This window comes from Styela clava, chromosome 4 (assembly GCF_964204865.1).
Source record: "Styela clava chromosome 4, kaStyClav1.hap1.2, whole genome shotgun sequence".
NCBI classification, from domain to species: domain Eukaryota; kingdom Metazoa; phylum Chordata; class Ascidiacea; order Stolidobranchia; family Styelidae; genus Styela; species Styela clava.
Window position 1 is genome coordinate 7,708,506 of NC_135253.1, and position 18,046 is coordinate 7,726,551.

Genomic DNA, 18,046 nt, shown 5'->3' on the forward strand with positions numbered 1-18,046 from the left:
AGTAGCCTTCTCTCCTTTTGAGCGTCCATAGCGGCGGTAAAATTCGTTTCATGTCTGTTTCACCGAGAGAAAGAAAAACACGCCTTCCGGAATTACAATCAACTATCACGCATTCTTATTTGTCATGATCAGCGCCGGATAAAAAAGATACCGGATCGTGCAGACAAAAAAGTCTGTCGGTGTTAATTGCGTAACGGTGATAACGCTCATAATAATATCGTTTTGACCGTGAAACCAAACGCTCAAACGGGGTGGCAACGCGTCATACCTTCCCCACCTGCGTAACAAGAGAGAGAAAAACGGCTGCAAATACCGGAACTAACTTCTTCTACTTGTTAAACTTTCATTTTTTACAATCGACGGAATTGACTGCTTTGAAGGAGCACGTTTCAAACGTGAAAGTGCTCGACCAATAATTACGACTTTACGTAATTTATAACTTCCCTTCCGTAACTCGAAATAATTCCGTAAATTAAGTGCAAGCCTACTCCCACCTACTACTGTATGGATAAAAATGGACTTCTATAAGCTTTTTACTGAATGCCTTTTTTCTTTTGTGCTGGGATTTTTCAAACATTGCCTTCTGTTTTGTGCATTGATGTGTGTTCTTATTATTTGCTGTGAAACTTTTATCAATGAAGCGAGCACTGTGTAGGACTGCTTTATTTTTCAACATAAACTTTTGATTGACTGAAACTGAATTTTTCTTTCTATTTGTATTTACTGCGAGTTCAGGTTGTAGATATCGGTATGTCGATATCGGTTATCGGTCACTAGTTGGCCGATATATCGTTATCGGTATCGGTGCCAAAAAGTGATATCGGTCGAGCTCTAATTTTATTATTGCTGATAAATTAATACCGCAAGATTGCACTGAACTATATTATTATTAACGACGCCAGTCTAACAATTAAATCTGCGATGGATACTAAATGTTATTTAAGAGCTAGTTCATACGGGGCAAATGCAGGAAATGCTCGGTCACTATAGAAACTAAGGGTGAAAAAGATTATTTACGACAAAATTTGATTTTAGATTTATTGCCGCAGTAACCCAGACTATGTTGAAATATATGATAATAATTGTAAAATATTTTCATTCAAAAACTTCCTCGACATGTTATAACTACTGTATGTCGGTGCTGACTTAAATCCTTTCATGTAGGCAGTAATTCATTGTGGGTCGCAAAAAGTGTCTTGGATTACAATAAAACATAAAATGAAATAATTGTAAAATGAACGTGGACGATGGCGCCAGGACGTGTGCGCGATATTCAATATACTTATAAACACTAAAAACGATATTTGAGAGTCGCAATATTCGAATAAATTCGGATATTAAATTCGACTTGGACATCGCTGAATGATATTTTGACTGATTTCAGATTGCATTTGCTATGACGTCATAATGTCCGTTTCGGGAGTCGAAAGAGCGCTGTTTCGACATATCAGTGTTTTGAAACGTATCGAAACAGTGTTTCGAAACGCCCAGCCCTACTTAGCAGGATAAACAATTATTTTTTCGATATAAGAAAGAGTTCGCCAATTAAAATTCCTCGGCATACTTGCCAATTATAATTTGTGTTGTTGGTAATCGATCCAGCCTACCTTTCATTTCTTGGTTTGTTTTTGTAATCAAAGATTTCCATATATGTCCGCTCATAATTTTTTCCAATGTCATTTTCATTTCGTCATCTTGTTTTCCTCCTAAAATATCTAAATCATCCAAAACTGCATCGTCGATCTCAACCGTAATCGGTAGCTGTTTTTGAATGTCATTTGCTAAATCCATGACTATTTCATCATTTGTACGACCAGATCTTTAAAATCGAAAATGGTAAGAATATAATGTTAGTGAAATAAAATAAAGTATTAATGTAGTATTTGATACTATAAGATACTATACAAGGTGACAAAAAAGAGAATCCAGGTCATTTGGAACACATGTGACAGAAAACATATCTTCCATGCAAGGATTACTGAAACTTTTGGGTACAATCATACGCAAATAGGAGTGCTAAATGAATTTACTTCATTTTCTTAGAAGTAATCAAGAAGTTTATGTGTTCTGTTTTTTCTGGACACACTAACATTGGATCCCATAAAAAATTTTGAAGATAATATGTTCTTTACTAAATCGTGAAAAAATAGGTAAAAACATTAGGCAGGAGGGAGAAATATTTATCAAGGTCAGTTACATAATATTGAAATACTACCGGTATGTCACATCATTACTTAGTTTCAAAAATTTATTGACATTGCATATCAACAGAATGCTCGCATAATATATCCGGCATTTCAAAGAGAACTGAATTAGAAAAAAAAAATCATAATATTTACCCAATTAACTTTGCAGTTGCAAGTCTAGGTTGAACATCTATGATAACTTCAATAATTCTTTTAGCTTCAGATTCAAGATGGGCACGTTCAGCATTATCATGCATACCAAATACATCTGGTGAGTCTACTAATGGTAGTTGTTCTAAATACTCTTGAACCTGAATAAAAATAGAAATTATTTATTTTATAATAAGAATTTGCTAGTTCGGCAACATATTTTACACATTAGAGAGTCGTATTGACATTGTGAAATAGTAACATACAGAAAGAAAAAGTTAATTCTCTGAAGTGAATTATTATTATTGGGACTTTGGTATTGATGTATTAAATGTATGGAACATAAAAATACATTATAAAGCTAAAATTCAAAATCATGATTGGAGTGAGGTGAAGTGAAGCTTGAGCACAGCAATGTACAATGAAATGGAGCTCTACCACCATGTTGAAATGTGTGAAACATCTCATGAGAATTTATTAATAGGATGAGAGTGCAATCATGTTGCATTCAAAAACTTTTTGTTATCATTGTGATTTATATATTCTAGTTCTAGCTGTTGCCATTGCATAAGGCATCGCACCATATCAACAAGCCCTGTAATAATGAAATTCCATGGACTTTTTAAACCTGTGAGACTACAATCCTTCCTATTCCTATAGTCTCATACATGTATGTTACTGCTTGTTTAGAGTGAATATATAAGAAGCTGGATGGGGAAACAATAACTACTGACTCATCATCCAGTCACACAAGTAACAAAGATTTACAAAATTTGTGAAACGAGAATCAATGAAAGATATGCCCTGGCAGAAAGAAATCATACAGCTTTATATATGAAGCAAATAAGCTAAATTGTATGTATATGAGTCTTGAATTACAACGAGAACAAATTTTGTATGACTAATACCTCAGCAAAAGTGATGTCACCATCAACAGGTTTATAAACACCATCTTCTGAATATGTATAATCACTGTCTTTCAAATTTTCACAATAAAATTTTCTTAAAGTTGAATCAAGACATCTTCTGTCCCAATGATCAGTAACTCGTCCACCATAAACAACTTCACCTGGAAATTGAAATAGATGGATGGTACCTATTCATTTTTGCTAGCATTTTCATATCCCCATGCATGTTTTGAAAACGTTGAAAAAATCTCGTAATAGGAATACATGAAATAGTATGAAAATATAATAAATATATCAGTCAGTAAATAAAAATGAGTACATTGAAGAAATCGAGTCATAAAGGGTGTGGGCAGGGCTGAAGTGGAAATATTCCTGTTTTTCCATAATAACGTAGCTCCTTACAGATTAGTAACTTCTTGTGCAAAGCCTAGTTCAAAGCAACGGGAAAATAAATATATCATATAAAAAATACATACCCGTTAAATATCTCAGCGCAGGCCATGGTATGTCATCAGAGTCAATCATCAGTTGTTGAAGCATTAATAAAGATACCTAAGTAGAATGAATTAATCTAAGTTAAATCTACCAGTATAATTAAGCAAGGATTGTTCAAATATATTAGTAGTGAAACTGAAATGTGAAATTTCTATGAACGAATTTACCATACAAAGATACTGGTAATTAATTCATTGGTAAAGTATAATTTGCTCAAAACAATGAAAAACCTACATGCCCCTAAATGTTTAAAACCATGATAAATGTGTTTCCCAGAGGAAAAGGGTGCAAAAATACTTGATCGTTTTGAAAAATATATTTTAAGAATTTCGATATGTAAAGACAACATGATCAATTGATTTTGAACATTTATTCACAGCACAAATATATAGAAATACAAATGTTCTACACTTAGTTAAAAGAGCGGTACTTTTCTATATTCCGATATACTTCTGTATCCTGTTATGTACCACTTTTTAGTAAAAATCAAATGTACACTGAATTTACTCACAATTCCTTTTATTCATAAAATTTTAATATCAGTATAATCTCAACCATAACTATTCAGAACATGATGTAAATTTCCAAATTTTCATCTTATATATACCTACATTTTCTAATGCCTCATATTTCATACCTCTAAGTCCGAAGATGTGAATTCATAGGGAAGATTGAATCCCAGTGCATCATATTTTTTTCTCTCATGAGCGACAGCATTAAAGAAACAAAGAGCAAAAACGAGTTTTTTCCATGACCTATTTTTCCACTCAAGTTTCTCTTCAGTAACACTGACGCCAGGCCGAACAAGACGTGTACCACCAGTATCAAAAAGATCTTTAGTGACTTCCCCAGTACCTGCCGCACTAAACGACGCCATTAAATTAGCTCTCAAGCCTTGAGGTGGTTCAACAGTAATCTAAAATAAGAAAAAAATGTGCATTTTAGGAGTAAATGTTAGTCAGTGGTACTGGTAGTAGACTGGATGAAAAGAGAATTTGCTGTTCTCAACAATCTCAACAAAAATCTAACCATGATAGTCCCAAAATTATAGATTTAGATCATTAGTTCTCAAACGGCGGGTGCACTCTACAAGAGGGTGTAAACAATTTTTGAGGGGGTGCATGGAGCAAATTAAAAATCAAAATATTTGTTAATTTGATCTTGCCCGCCTTTTTTTTGTATATTTACATTTCCTTATTTAGGATATTTACGTTCCATTCACTTATTTTCAACATTGTTTTTGAATAAAACATACTTTATTTGTAGCTTATTGTTAGCTAGTTACTTTTGAGGTGGGGCGCGAGGCTTGACAAAGTCTAAAAAGGGGGCACGGCTTAAAAAGTTTGAGAACCCCTAATCTAGATAGATGTAGAAAAAAAACTTAGCATCAACACTAATCTTTAGGATGTTCATAAAATTTAAACTGCAGATGATCAGTAAGCAAGAATCTTTTTTAAGCACATAAAAAAGTCTAGAAAGCCAATAAAACTGAATAAAACTACTAAAACCGACTGAAAATTGACTTCTCTTGGGTACAATGTGAAATTGAATGATGTGCTATACAAATAAGAAATATAAGAATAAATTAACAAACTTTATATTACCTTCAATCCTTTCTGCAATATAGGTACAGGAAATGAAGCGTCAGGTTTTGAACTCAGCCATAAACGAAATTGCGAATCCACTTCTGAATTAGGTCGACTTAAATCATCAACAATCGCCTAAAATGAGAGAAAGTAAATATTACACACCAAGTACCAACAATTTGGTAACAAATATGCCAAAATAGAGCAAGAGCAGGAAAAACATATGCAAGATCTTTTCATCGAAGGGCCAGCTGTACATAGGTATAGCCATACAGTACATACAGCCATAGGTAGCCAAAGGCTTACCATAACCATACCACTTGGATGTTGCATATGCGGTTTCCATAATTTTATGATAAGATGCAAATAAAAAATGCACAAAATGTCTATTATCTTAGAGTGTGCTTGCATGTCTCATCAATAGATAGGCTTCTTGTTCCATCAAAGGGAAACATTTGTGCCTCATTTTTTGTGCCTAACAATAACATCTAAACTTTTCTAGTCCACTCTGGTAAGATAATCGTAATTTGTCTGATACACTACAACAAATAAGTACCTGTTGTTAGTACCTGTTGTTAAATGAATACTATATTATACCTGTAAACGAGGCATGAAAGAAGCAGCCAAATGACAATTTTGTAGGAACACCCATCTTCCCTTCAATATCTGAGCTTTATGGATTAATTCCTCTGCTTTAGGGCCTTGTCCTCGGCCTAATGAAACCATATCAACATGAAGAGTTGATCCTCGCATTTCCTTAGCAAATCGTAACAATTGACCAGATGGATCAGTTCCTGTTACAAAAAGTTAAAAATGGATTTTGATTGTGAATAAAAATCAATCTATATTATTTATATGTTGATGACTGCTTGGATAAAGCCTTGGTTAGAGTGAGGATGTGAAAACAGCGATTTCGCATACAGAAGAGTAATATATACAACATGAACATAAGATTGCTAATTGCGCCGAATTTGAAGATTGGTTCATACAGGAACATTTGAGATAGTATAGTTGATCACCCTGCAGAGTATGCAGGTGCAGGATGATATTGCGCAAGATGGTAGCTAGACTGTAATCACAGTTGGATGACTTCATCCGCCAACCGATGTCATGCGAAGGTAAACAATTAACCAGTTTTAAACCATATCTGATAATAAGAAGAGTATATATTGCAATATGAGTATGACTTTTTGACTAAATAAATATGGATAATATATCCAATCCTAATTTTAACAATATGACAAGCTTTAGCATACCTCACTTCATATACAAGGATTACTTCGATAAATGCAGATTTTTTTTGAGAAAAAAAATACCACAGGTTTTTTCCCTGATACCAGTTCAGATAGAGTAGGGAAAAAATAACCAGTTGATTGATCCAGATACATAAACTTGGATTGTGAAGGAAGTTGTAACTTACTTGACTGGCCTAGCACAATTCACATGTATACAACCTGTATGATGTTGTGTCACATTCAATAACACTATTCACCTGAGACCCTGTCTTTTGCAAACATTCATACAAGAACAGTCTAAGGCCGTTACAATAATTGAAATTATGAAAAATACGTCACCAAGTCCAACACTATACCATAAGTTGAACTTTAAAGATATGATTCTTTCAACTCGGCTTTGACCGCTGTGGCGCGTCGTGCTAAGTGTAAGAAATACGCTCGCCACCGCACCTCTTATTACCCTGAGTGGGTTCGCAAGTTCGAATCCCATGCGAGATGGTTATGTGCGAGAGAATTGCTGGACTCCTCGCTGTTGCAGGGAGGTTCATGTAACCGCTGGTTTGTTACAGCTTTCTCCACCATCAAGTCCATGCTTCCAAAAACAAATAATTGGCTATTTAATTCCTTACCCGACACCAACTGGTAACTGGATGAGAGGCCGTGGTTCGCAATATAATTAGGCCGTCTTATCGGCTTTCTTCTTCCCCCGGGATAAATATGTAAATCCTATCCAACAGCTTTGTGTGAGCCTTTTTGTCATCAAAAATACACTCAAATGAAAAAATACTATATTGTAATTACCGGGAGAAAGTATGAAAATAATTGGAGATCTTGAATTGGTTTCTTTATATATTTCAGATAGATCAATCTTTCCTCCCATCACAAATTTACTACCGACACTCTCAATGACAAATTGTCTCATACTGGACATCAACATATCTGGTCGCAAGACTTTTACAAGCATCAATCTATAATAAGAAGTTGTTAGGTATTCGCCGACAATCAAATAGCAAATTATATATATATTGATTTGGCAAGTACAATAGTAAAATAAATTTTTATTTATTCCATTGCATTTGGTTGACAACAAAGATTAGGTACAACATGTTGGAATACAGCTTTTGTTTTAAATCAAGGTGTATTAGATTGAATAGGCAAATAGGCCATGGCAAACCAGGAATATTATGGTATATCCTATATCCTCATGACAGACTTTTAAAAAAGAAATTTAAAGCAGCAAATTTTTATCCTCAATTTGTATATGTCACTTTATCGAGTGCTTTCTCTGTTTCTATTTCCTTCCAACAAATTTTCCTAACATACTTGGCTTAAATTGTTTCCAGTTTATTGTAATTACTACCTACTGGTGCGATTCAGAGATTTTCGTTTTTTTTTCAATGTCGATCCCGGGGTTATTTCGAATATAAATATCAGGATTAAATATGTGACGTATTGTTATTCTAAAACGATTTTACTGTGCATTTCTTAAATTGTGTCGTCAAAAAATTGCTGACTTAGCGATAAAAATCCTTCAAAGATTTTTCTGTACTGAAGAATCTGATCAAGACACCATTGATAAAGCTGAATGATTGATCAAAAAAGATAGCAGTTACAACAAAGACACTTACCGTATATGCTCGCGAATAGGCCAAGTTTAAAACTCAAAAAAAAAGTTGCCAAACTAAGGGACCGTCTTATTGGCGCATAACTCAGATTGCACCAAAAAATCGGCTCATTCGCGCATCAGAATTTGATCACGCAACGAGATGATATTATGCTGACTTGACGGTAATTCCAATAATTCCGGTAATTCCGGCGTGCGACTTTTAATCACCTTTACGATATGTTATCTGTTAAGGGGCGGTGATAAGGACTCTTATCGAAATTAACCGCGTTGTGGACGATCAAAGGAAATTGTTTTATGCTGACTCAGGGACTCTCTTAAACTCCCGACAACAATCCCTTCCATTAATACAAATCACGACGCATGAAAAGCAATATAGACTTTATCAACATGAATTTACAAGTAAGAGTTACGAGTAAGAATCTACGGCTGTCGCTAACAAACAGAAATGATAAACGTGAGAAATGTTTGCGTTACAGTAATTTTGTTCTCTTTCTACGTTTTTCTTGAGGCGTCAGGCGTGTAACGATTCGTAGAACCGGCTTATGTGCGATTTTTTATAAAATCACCGTTTTAAGGCCGTTTTTAGGGAGTCGGCCTATTCGCGAGATAGGCGTAATTTCAAGAAAATACGGTAAGTGATGTTGGCGCAGTTTCATGCTTCCGTTGCACCTGATGAAAACAAAAAGTAACAAAGATGTGCTTATGTAACTGTTCTAACAACGCTATTTCTACTTTTAGTTAAAGGCTTAGGACCATGCTTTAAAACATATATACCGGAATTCATATATAAAATAGAAATGTACGCCACCTTTGAAATGTCGTAATTCTCTCCCATGGAAAAATGTATTGTTCAATTTTTGCAGATTGTGGTCGAGATGTTGAAGTTGAACCAGAGACTGATGATCTTCCACTAAATAAAAATATGTAAAATATTAAACAGAAGTTATGAAGAATCAGATATAGTTTCTTAGATCCAACATCATTCCAGGCCATCTAATCCAAGGGTGAGTAGGTTGGCCACTCATGATATAATACATTTGCATTAACTTCATCCAATTTATATGAATGTACTGCTTATCCTTGCATATAGCCGAGTTTGAAGCTCAAAAAACAAAGTTGGCAAACTAAGGGGTCGTCTTATATGCGAGGTTATACGGAATGAATGCATAAAAACGACAATGTTTGTAATTATATTCTGATTTTGTAAGACAACAATGTGTTCCGCAAATCTTCTAAATGATAAATTGTAGAACAAAATTATCACACACAACAGACATCCATAACCAATTGTACTACACAGTTTTTCATATTTTACTATCTGAATAAGTACTACGTAAATAAGTAAATAATTGGATTTAAATTCATCTTGCCCGCTAGATAACTCTGCATTTTATAGCTTGTTTTTATTTTTATTTTCAAATATGCCAGACGGGCAAAAAAATAGTTGATTACTTCTGCTTGAGAATTTGAAATGGTCAGAGATTTTGAAGACTAAATCCAGAAAAATCGAAATACCTTGCAGCAGGAACAAATGGAACTGACATTAGAATTAGAACATCAGAAGATTTCTGGAAAGCATTCCATTGATCAGGACGGTTTACTACACTAAGACATAAGGTTTGAAATTCTTCAATTTTCCAAGCAAGATATTTGCATTGTTGCCAGATTGCAGATGATATCCAATCAACAGGAGGAACGCCACGAGCGACATTTGTTAGAGCTGCTTTCAACATGTTTGCATGTTCCTGTGGTAGAATTACAATTTGTCAGCATGAAGATAATTTACTTTTATCTAGTCCTATGATGTTCAATTAAACTTATCTAATCTCCAAATCCATAATAATATTCACATCAATTTATATTACCTTAATCAAATTTATACACAAAATCGTTTTTACATTATATTCGACCAGATGTATAATGGGAATTTTCCAGTATCACAAAAATGCAAAGAGAACAATCAATAAATACTAAACTATATTTATTGTGATAATTAATAGACTTTAAATTAATTGCTTACACTCAACACCCAATCTTATTTCAGTTAATACAATTAAGAATGAAGAATGACAATACAAATGCAAATTTTTTAAAAATTTACCTCTTCCTCCTGGTTTGCTTCATCATCAACAACATCTTGATTGACAGCTTCATCTTTACTTGATCTTCTACTTCCGGAATGATTGGATAAAGGTGGATGACTTGTAGCAACAGAAGGAGACGATATACCTGCCTTCATCTCAAGTCTTTGCATCGAAGTCAAGCCATCATATTTTTCCTAAGAAAAGGGAATATAGTGTATTTCAGTGGTTTTCAACATTTTCAATGGCAATTGCCCTTATGATTGACCTGAAGGTTGTGAGATAGTGCAAAGCATATGGATCCCCGGTTAGAAAACACAGGTATATAAATTGTAGTATAATACTAAAATAAGATATGTGTCTAACATATTTTGCATATACAACAACATCTTGGAATGAATTCGGAATAGATATATTTCATATGATATTTTCTATTTATAACTTTTTTGTTATGATCAAAAATTTGAAACAAGTAGGGTTGTTGTTGAGTATCATGTAATTTAGTCTCGCATTTGCAAATAAATTACAAGATTTTTACTTGAAAATTTTAATTACAAGCAGTTATAATCTGTCCAAGAATAACCTTTATCTGTTGAAAACAGGAAAAAAAAAAATGTACTTTAAAGGTTCTGCTATAACAACCCAAACCAATTTGATAATAAGTTAAATGCCAGGCCAATCAGATTATATCATAACATCACTGTTTTACAGTAAACATTGATTGATATCTGATAGATAACGAGAAGATACAACAAAACATTAAGGTACAAACCATCACATCATCGCTGATCATACTGGCAAGTGTGGGAGTATGGAGAAAAGCTTGCCATGTTACATCATCTAGTTGTCCTAAGTTTCTCCAAACATCTTTATGTATCGCATTATTCCTCATGATGGCAGCACATATGAGGAAGGAAAATGATAATTGATGAATGTTGAATAAACTGTATGATACCACCTGAAATAAATTAATAAGTTCAGGAAAACATATTTACATTTCATGACAATACTGTGCATTATGTATGGTTGTTACAAAAGTGATATTTTTTAATGTATAGAAGAAAAATTTGTATGACATACTTTGTCATATAAGAATAACATAAACACTTCCTATGAAATGGCAAGTATATTTGTAAACTTTCGTTTATCAGTCCAAATCTGGGGTGGGCAACATACGGCCCATGGGCCGGGTCAGGCCCGCGTCGAGATTTTGACCGGCCCACTGACTGTACCCAACCACACTCTGTAATGCCGACACCCGTCGACTAGAGAAGTTGGCCACCTCTGGTCTAAATTTAATTCTTCAGACAAACGGTATATAACTTTACAAAACAAAAAAATACATTTATACATTACTTTTTCTCAAGTGAATTATACATAAAACTTGTTTTTTGTTTTATTTATATGACGCTTATTCGCTCCTGTCACTCTGAACACAACCCTGTATAAGAAGCCATTGATATCTATCAATATGTAGGAAGCTACTGATTTTGGAAGGTTTGGAATCTTTCCGGTTCGACATTGCCCAACCCCTTTAGGTTTGAACCCGGGACGTGTGACAAGCAATGCCAACACAGTTGGGTCTAGCGATTTAAGTCAGAAAATATGGCGGCCTTTTTCTTAACAACACTTACCCTGTAGACACCTTCAGTGAGAATATCAATCATCACTTGTAAGGTTTCTGGTAATTGATCATCATTCTCTTCAACAATGTTTTGATTCTTCAGTAAATCAGGACTATCTCGTACTTGTTGAGGTCTCAATGTTCCACTCAAAGGTCTGGAACTTCGACGAGACGAAGGTTGAGATGAAGTAGTCGTGTCATGAGCATGAGCTAAAAGTAAGAGAGTTTGAATGTGAATTGCACAGATTTTAACCAGAAAGAAATCAGATACACTATCATGTCCTCACACAGTAACAATCAGAAGGCAGATTAACAAGTCATAACATACATCAATTCATTCAATTTTCAGCAATATAAATTCATTCTTTAGAGTTAAGTGAACAACCCTTGTCTTTCTTGTAAGAAAAAGCATGAGATTTTTTTCATGAAAAGAATAATTCATTTTTACTTTTCATGTTTTTCTCTTTTTTCACAGCAGAATAGTGGGAAAGAAGAGTCAAGTAAACAACCCTTGTCTTTCTTGTAAGAAAAAGCATGAGATTTTTTCATGAAATAAATATTTCATTCTGATTCAGCAGAGTCTAATAGGGTAGAAAGTTAATTGTTCTTTTCGGATATGACTAAACTGTATATAATATTAGAGTTGCAAGATTCACGAAGCAAAGTCTTGTCTGACAAAAGTTCTTTATGAAAAACCTTGTGTATCAATTTTACCAATGAATTCATTCATTTTAGGATTTTTATATTTATTTCGGAGAGAAGAAAGACAGACCTTATCAGGGCTTGAAAATAAAAGGCCAACATTTTCAGGCCAACGTGCTAATCATAAATAGCAAACAATCGGAACAAAATTTTCCAGGAAATATTTCATCTCATATTTACTTACCAATGCATTGTTCAAACATCTTAATAAACCAACTGAGAGAGAATTGATACATTGGATTTAAAATTTCTAGATCAGCCAATACAAATTGGAGCACAGCACCACGGGTAGCAACAGGAAGATAACGACTTCTTGCATGACTTATTCTTCGTTCATTTTCTTCAGCTTGTTTGAGACGTTGAGAAACTTCTCCAGATGTTATTTTACTTTGTTTCAGTGTTGACATCAAGTCTTCATCATCCAGAATGTGACCTTGTTGTTTCTAAATTCGAAATCAATTTAATTTAATATTTTCTCGAAGAAATTCTAATAAACAGATTATATATATTTTGAAATTGTGAAAATTAAAATTGTAGATCTTTGCTTGTATGATGCAATCAATTCTCTATGCATCAGGAACAATGCAGACTACCCAGTTAGAGAGAGTGTCAAGTATACAAGAATACAAGTTCAAAAAAGATATTTGTATACAAGAAGATTGCTCACCATGCCAGGGTAGAATAATGTAAAAAACATGAAAGCTTCCATCATCCAGGCATCGATAAAAAATGTATTCTACAATCTAACTATTCCACAAATTCTAAACTAGTAACCAGTCGAGTTGCAACGATATGCCATATTATGTAGTCGTATTATCAACTTTTCTCCACCCAGAAATAAATATGAAATCTTATATATATTAACTGCTAGTCAATTATCGAGATGATCCTCAAATGCTTTAATTATTCAACACACAGCTGGTAAATTTTTTTTACAAAAGTTCTACCTGCAACAGGTTCAAAGCTTTGTCTTCAAGTTCTCTCAACATCCCAAGATCTTTTGCAATACTTTCTAATAAATTATCTCTCAGTGTTTCAAGATGAGGACGTTCTTGCATAACTACACTTGATAAAAGTTGATCCTGTATAAATTCAAAAGCAAGTTCATAAGCTAGTAAGTTTTGTGATACAAGTTAATCTTCCATAAAAAATTCGAGAATAAAAATCTTGGGAGATCCTGATAGATTTTGAAAATTATCAACTTCAATGAAGAAACAAAAAAAAGTATTACTAAAAGACAGGCGCACTGAAAGAGGAAAATAGTCCAAATCGTTGGGGATAAGAAAAATTGTTTGAACGCATTTCCCTTTCCAGAAAGTCATACATTAGACAAAAAGAGAGCACAAATCACAAAAATAAACTGGAAAAATAGCAAAAAACTCCTATCTCACCTGCAATCCTTCAAATGTAACAGTGAAATTGATTATTGTGACCATGATACAAACAGCAGGTAGGAAATGTGGGTTTGGTTTTCCTGTTGTCATGTATAATCGAAAGTTATGGTTGTAACTAATTTCTGAATCACCAAGCATGATGTAATCTTGTCCAGCTCTAAAATAAAGAGACAGTCAAAATTTATCTAATATGTCTATAATTAAATTAACAAAACAATCATAAGCATTAGGCATGAAATTGATTTCAAATGAAGTATTAAAAAGGAAGATAGGGTTTGTTTTCACTTCGGAGCATTATATTCATGAATACTTACGGTAGCTTTGTTATTATCCATTTTTCAATATTTTACAGAGTAAACAGATGCAGAATTTGGAATTCACTAACACAGATATTTTAATTACCGCATTTACTCGAAATTACTCCTATATCGCGAATAGGCCGACTCCCTAAAAACGGCCTTAAAACGGCGCACATAAGCCGGTCCTACGAATCGTGACACGCCTGGCGCCTCAAGAAAAACGTAGAAAGAGAACAAAATTACTGTAACGCAAACATTTCTCACGTTTATCGTTTCTGCATGTTAGCGAGGGCAGTAGGTGGATTATTACCCGTAACTCTTACTTGTAAATTCATGTTAATAAAGTCCATATTGCTTTTCATGCGTCATGATTTGTATTAATGGAAGAGATTGTTGTCGGGAGTTTAAGAGAGTCCCTGAGTCAGCATAAAACAATTTCCTTCGATCGTCCACAACGCGGTTAATTTCGATAAGAGTCCTTATCATCGCCCCTTAACGGATAACATATCGTAAAGGTCGTAACGTTTCCACCACGAAACAACTGGCCGTAAATTGACACTGTTGCACAATCGAGCGAAATCAAACCAATCACTGACTGTACAAGCGTCACGTGTTAAACAACCAATCACAGACTGTACAAGCCATCAGCTGTATGATAAGACAATCCACCTTCACAAGCGATTGTGTGTGTGCGTGCACGCTTTTTATCGGGAGAACTTGGTATGGTTTGAAGCTTTTGGAATTACCGGCAAGTCAGCATAACATCATCTCGTTGCGTGATGAAATTCTGATGCGCGGATGAGCCGATTTATTCGGTGCAATCTGAGTTATGCGCGAATAAGACGGTCCCTTAGTTTGGCAACTTTTTTTTGAGTTTCAAACTTGACCTATTCGCGAGCGCATACGGTAGCACATTATTTTTTGACAAATTTTGATTTAAAAAACTCAAATAATTGTTAAAGTATTTTCATATTTGTATTTTTTTACATTCCAAATAGTTTTATCAATCTGTCTATTCGCAATTCAGTTTTTAAATTAAAGAAAGAAGAGTTTCGGAAGAATAATATAAATTCTAAAATTGTAAGTAAACTACAACAAAGATGACTGAGTTCGGAATACAATGGAATAATACATAATTTTGAACACACAGGATGGCCCATAAAAACCTAACCCACGTTGATTGGAACATATTTTGGAGACAACTTAACTTTTGCACAAAGCATCTGGATTAATGAAATTTTCGGGTACAATCATGCACAAACTAAAATTCAAACGTTGAACATATTTTCTCCATTTTCGTAGAAGCAATTGAGAAATTATAAGTTCTGTTTTTGGGTCAAACTGTACCATACATACAACTTTAGGAAAACATATTCAGTAAGCTTCTGTCCACAACAAACCTATGAATAAGTTCACATTGCAGTACTGGTTTTAAACCGGGATCAATATTTTCATCAACATCATGCAGTAGTACTGGTTCTCCAACTCGAATCGCATTTTCAATTATCTTTGTGTAATTAGTATCACCAGCATATACGACACGTAATCTTTCCCCTTCCATTTTCTTGATCCATTGTATTGCCTGAAAATAAGTGCATTATAACAAAATTTTAACATGCATGAAATTTTTCTACAAGTTAAAGCAGACTAAAAATAGTAAATTATATGAATAAATTCAAATGACAATCGCCTCTCAATAAAACAATTTTGGCTTGGTGGTTAGCACATCATGCTAAGTGTTAGTAATATGTTTGTAATCCCATCCCTGATTACACCATGTGGGTTTGCGGCTTTGAATCGCATAGGGAATAATTATGTGTGAAAGCATTGTTGAACTCCTCGCTATTGTAGGGTGAATAACATAACTGCTCGTCAATTATGGCTTCCTGCACCATAAATTGTATGCATTTAAAATAAAAATATAGCAATTCCCATACCTGACATGGACTTGTAACAGGACCCACCCATATGATTGGGCTGCCTTTTGGAATAAATATAAAAATCTTATCCTATAAGTAAGCAACATGTTTTTCTGTTCAGATATTAGAACCTTTGTTGTCGCTGCTCGATAACCAGTTTGGTTCCCCATGACTTCCCTTCCCTTATATTTTCGTCGTAATTTATGATTGTGATATTTTTTACTGGTTAGAAAAAATAAACTTGATTTGACTGACTTTTGTGATAGCGTTAATTAGAATTTCGAAGATTTTCTGTGTTGTATTCAATCTGAAGTAAGGCAAAAGCAGATTATACATAAGAATAGCTCTCTTTCCAAGTCTGCTTTAAAGCACTTGTTGTTATTAGAATCTGTTATCCTACCTATAAAAATGTGAATTTTATAAAATGTTCTAGATCGTTATATTACAGCAAAGTCATATATTACCTGTCCTTGTGGATCAATTATCAATGGCCAACGATGTGCTTTCTTTATAATAATAGCATTTTCAATCGAATGAAAATCTCTTGGAAGACCTTCACTATGCCATTGACGTATCTATAAAACAGGTAGTTCATATTAATTAATGAGAAAACAAATTTTCACTCATTGCACAACTAGCTCAATAGAAAGAGTACTTCAAAATATGAAATAAAACATATGATATCACACCTATCCTTAGTATTAAACTCGCCAAAGTTTCACATTGATCATCACCAATTCTACATTGATTTCTAACCAGATCGACTATTCTGAGTTTCTGTTAACATAGCACTGCCTGAGGTATGTTGCCAAATACTGATAATTTTCATTTAACTTCAGTGATTTTGTATTCGCTTACTTAGGTTAATAGCAGCATGGTGGCAAGTTATACTCTAATTGGTTTAATCATGTGTATTATGTGTATTCAAGTATAAAGTCAAACTTTACAATTTCAATCTAACAATTGAAAAAATGATTTCTCATAGATCCTTATCTTAGCATATTATCATGACTCCAGTCTGATGTTTTCATCGTCAACACTGGCTAGTTCACAGTTTTCTGTTGTCATGGACATTGAAAATGTTTCCTGTCGGCAATTTGTTGAAACCAGAATCAGAAACTCGAGTTGCTAAGTGCGTGAGATAGCATAGTGGTAAAAACCTTTACTATGCATCACACATCAAAAATCTAGGGTTTAAATTTTTTTTTAATTTTCTACCCATTACAGATGCTTGTACAGAGCCTTGTTCAGAGTGAAAGGAAAAAATTAAAAAATGTTAAAATCTCTGTAAATACAAATGTAATGTAGTAATCCTATAGAATCGTCCCTTTCTTAGTTTACCTTGTTCTTATGTGCCATGGCATCTATGAGATTAAAATCTTTAGAAATAACGATTTTTGATTTGGTGCAAGCATCAAGCCATTTTGATATAAGATGTCGTCTGTACGATGATGTGAAGGCACCAAGATATCCAATAGCTGCAGCAGAAACTATGGTATCACCAACCAATCCTTTCAATCTCTCTTCTAGGTCTTCAACAGAATTATGCCAACGAACCTGAATCCATAACAAAATAAATTAAAATAGCTGTTTTACAAAATTGACTCATATGTTATGACTCTGTTTAAAATAATAAACTGTTTATTATGGGCAAAACGAACTTGCAGTGAACTGATGAAAGTAAGTAGGAATAGTTATATGGTTCTAATTACCATTTTAATGGACTCGTCCATGCACTGTGAATCAAATGCGGTGAGTTATGTAAAAACTTTATTTTTTTCAAGGTTATTCGAATACAAATGGTGCCAAAACCTTCGCACATCAAAATAGAGATAGAAAA

General features: G+C 33.9%; 1 protein-coding gene across 1 annotated transcript in view; it reads right to left on the minus strand.

Annotated features, from left to right (window-relative positions):
• LOC120325869 (dynein axonemal heavy chain 6-like) overlaps positions 1 to 18,046 on the minus strand; it is a 75,188-nt gene that overhangs the window by 7,987 nt on the left and 49,155 nt on the right. The window contains exons 69-87 of the mRNA XM_078111765.1: positions 17,548 to 17,763; positions 16,671 to 16,781; positions 15,688 to 15,869; positions 13,986 to 14,145; positions 13,542 to 13,676; positions 12,779 to 13,037; positions 11,903 to 12,102; positions 11,041 to 11,226; positions 10,289 to 10,465; positions 9,703 to 9,932; positions 8,996 to 9,097; positions 7,362 to 7,528; positions 5,923 to 6,119; positions 5,344 to 5,460; positions 4,377 to 4,655; positions 3,721 to 3,796; positions 3,245 to 3,405; positions 2,340 to 2,497; positions 1,608 to 1,819 (exon numbers count right to left, since the gene is read on the minus strand). Coding sequence (XP_077967891.1) covers positions 1,608 to 1,819; positions 2,340 to 2,497; positions 3,245 to 3,405; positions 3,721 to 3,796; positions 4,377 to 4,655; positions 5,344 to 5,460; positions 5,923 to 6,119; positions 7,362 to 7,528; positions 8,996 to 9,097; positions 9,703 to 9,932; positions 10,289 to 10,465; positions 11,041 to 11,226; positions 11,903 to 12,102; positions 12,779 to 13,037; positions 13,542 to 13,676; positions 13,986 to 14,145; positions 15,688 to 15,869; positions 16,671 to 16,781; positions 17,548 to 17,763 — 3,325 coding nt within the window. The remainder of the gene's footprint in view (positions 1 to 1,607; positions 1,820 to 2,339; positions 2,498 to 3,244; positions 3,406 to 3,720; positions 3,797 to 4,376; positions 4,656 to 5,343; positions 5,461 to 5,922; positions 6,120 to 7,361; positions 7,529 to 8,995; positions 9,098 to 9,702; positions 9,933 to 10,288; positions 10,466 to 11,040; positions 11,227 to 11,902; positions 12,103 to 12,778; positions 13,038 to 13,541; positions 13,677 to 13,985; positions 14,146 to 15,687; positions 15,870 to 16,670; positions 16,782 to 17,547; positions 17,764 to 18,046) is intronic.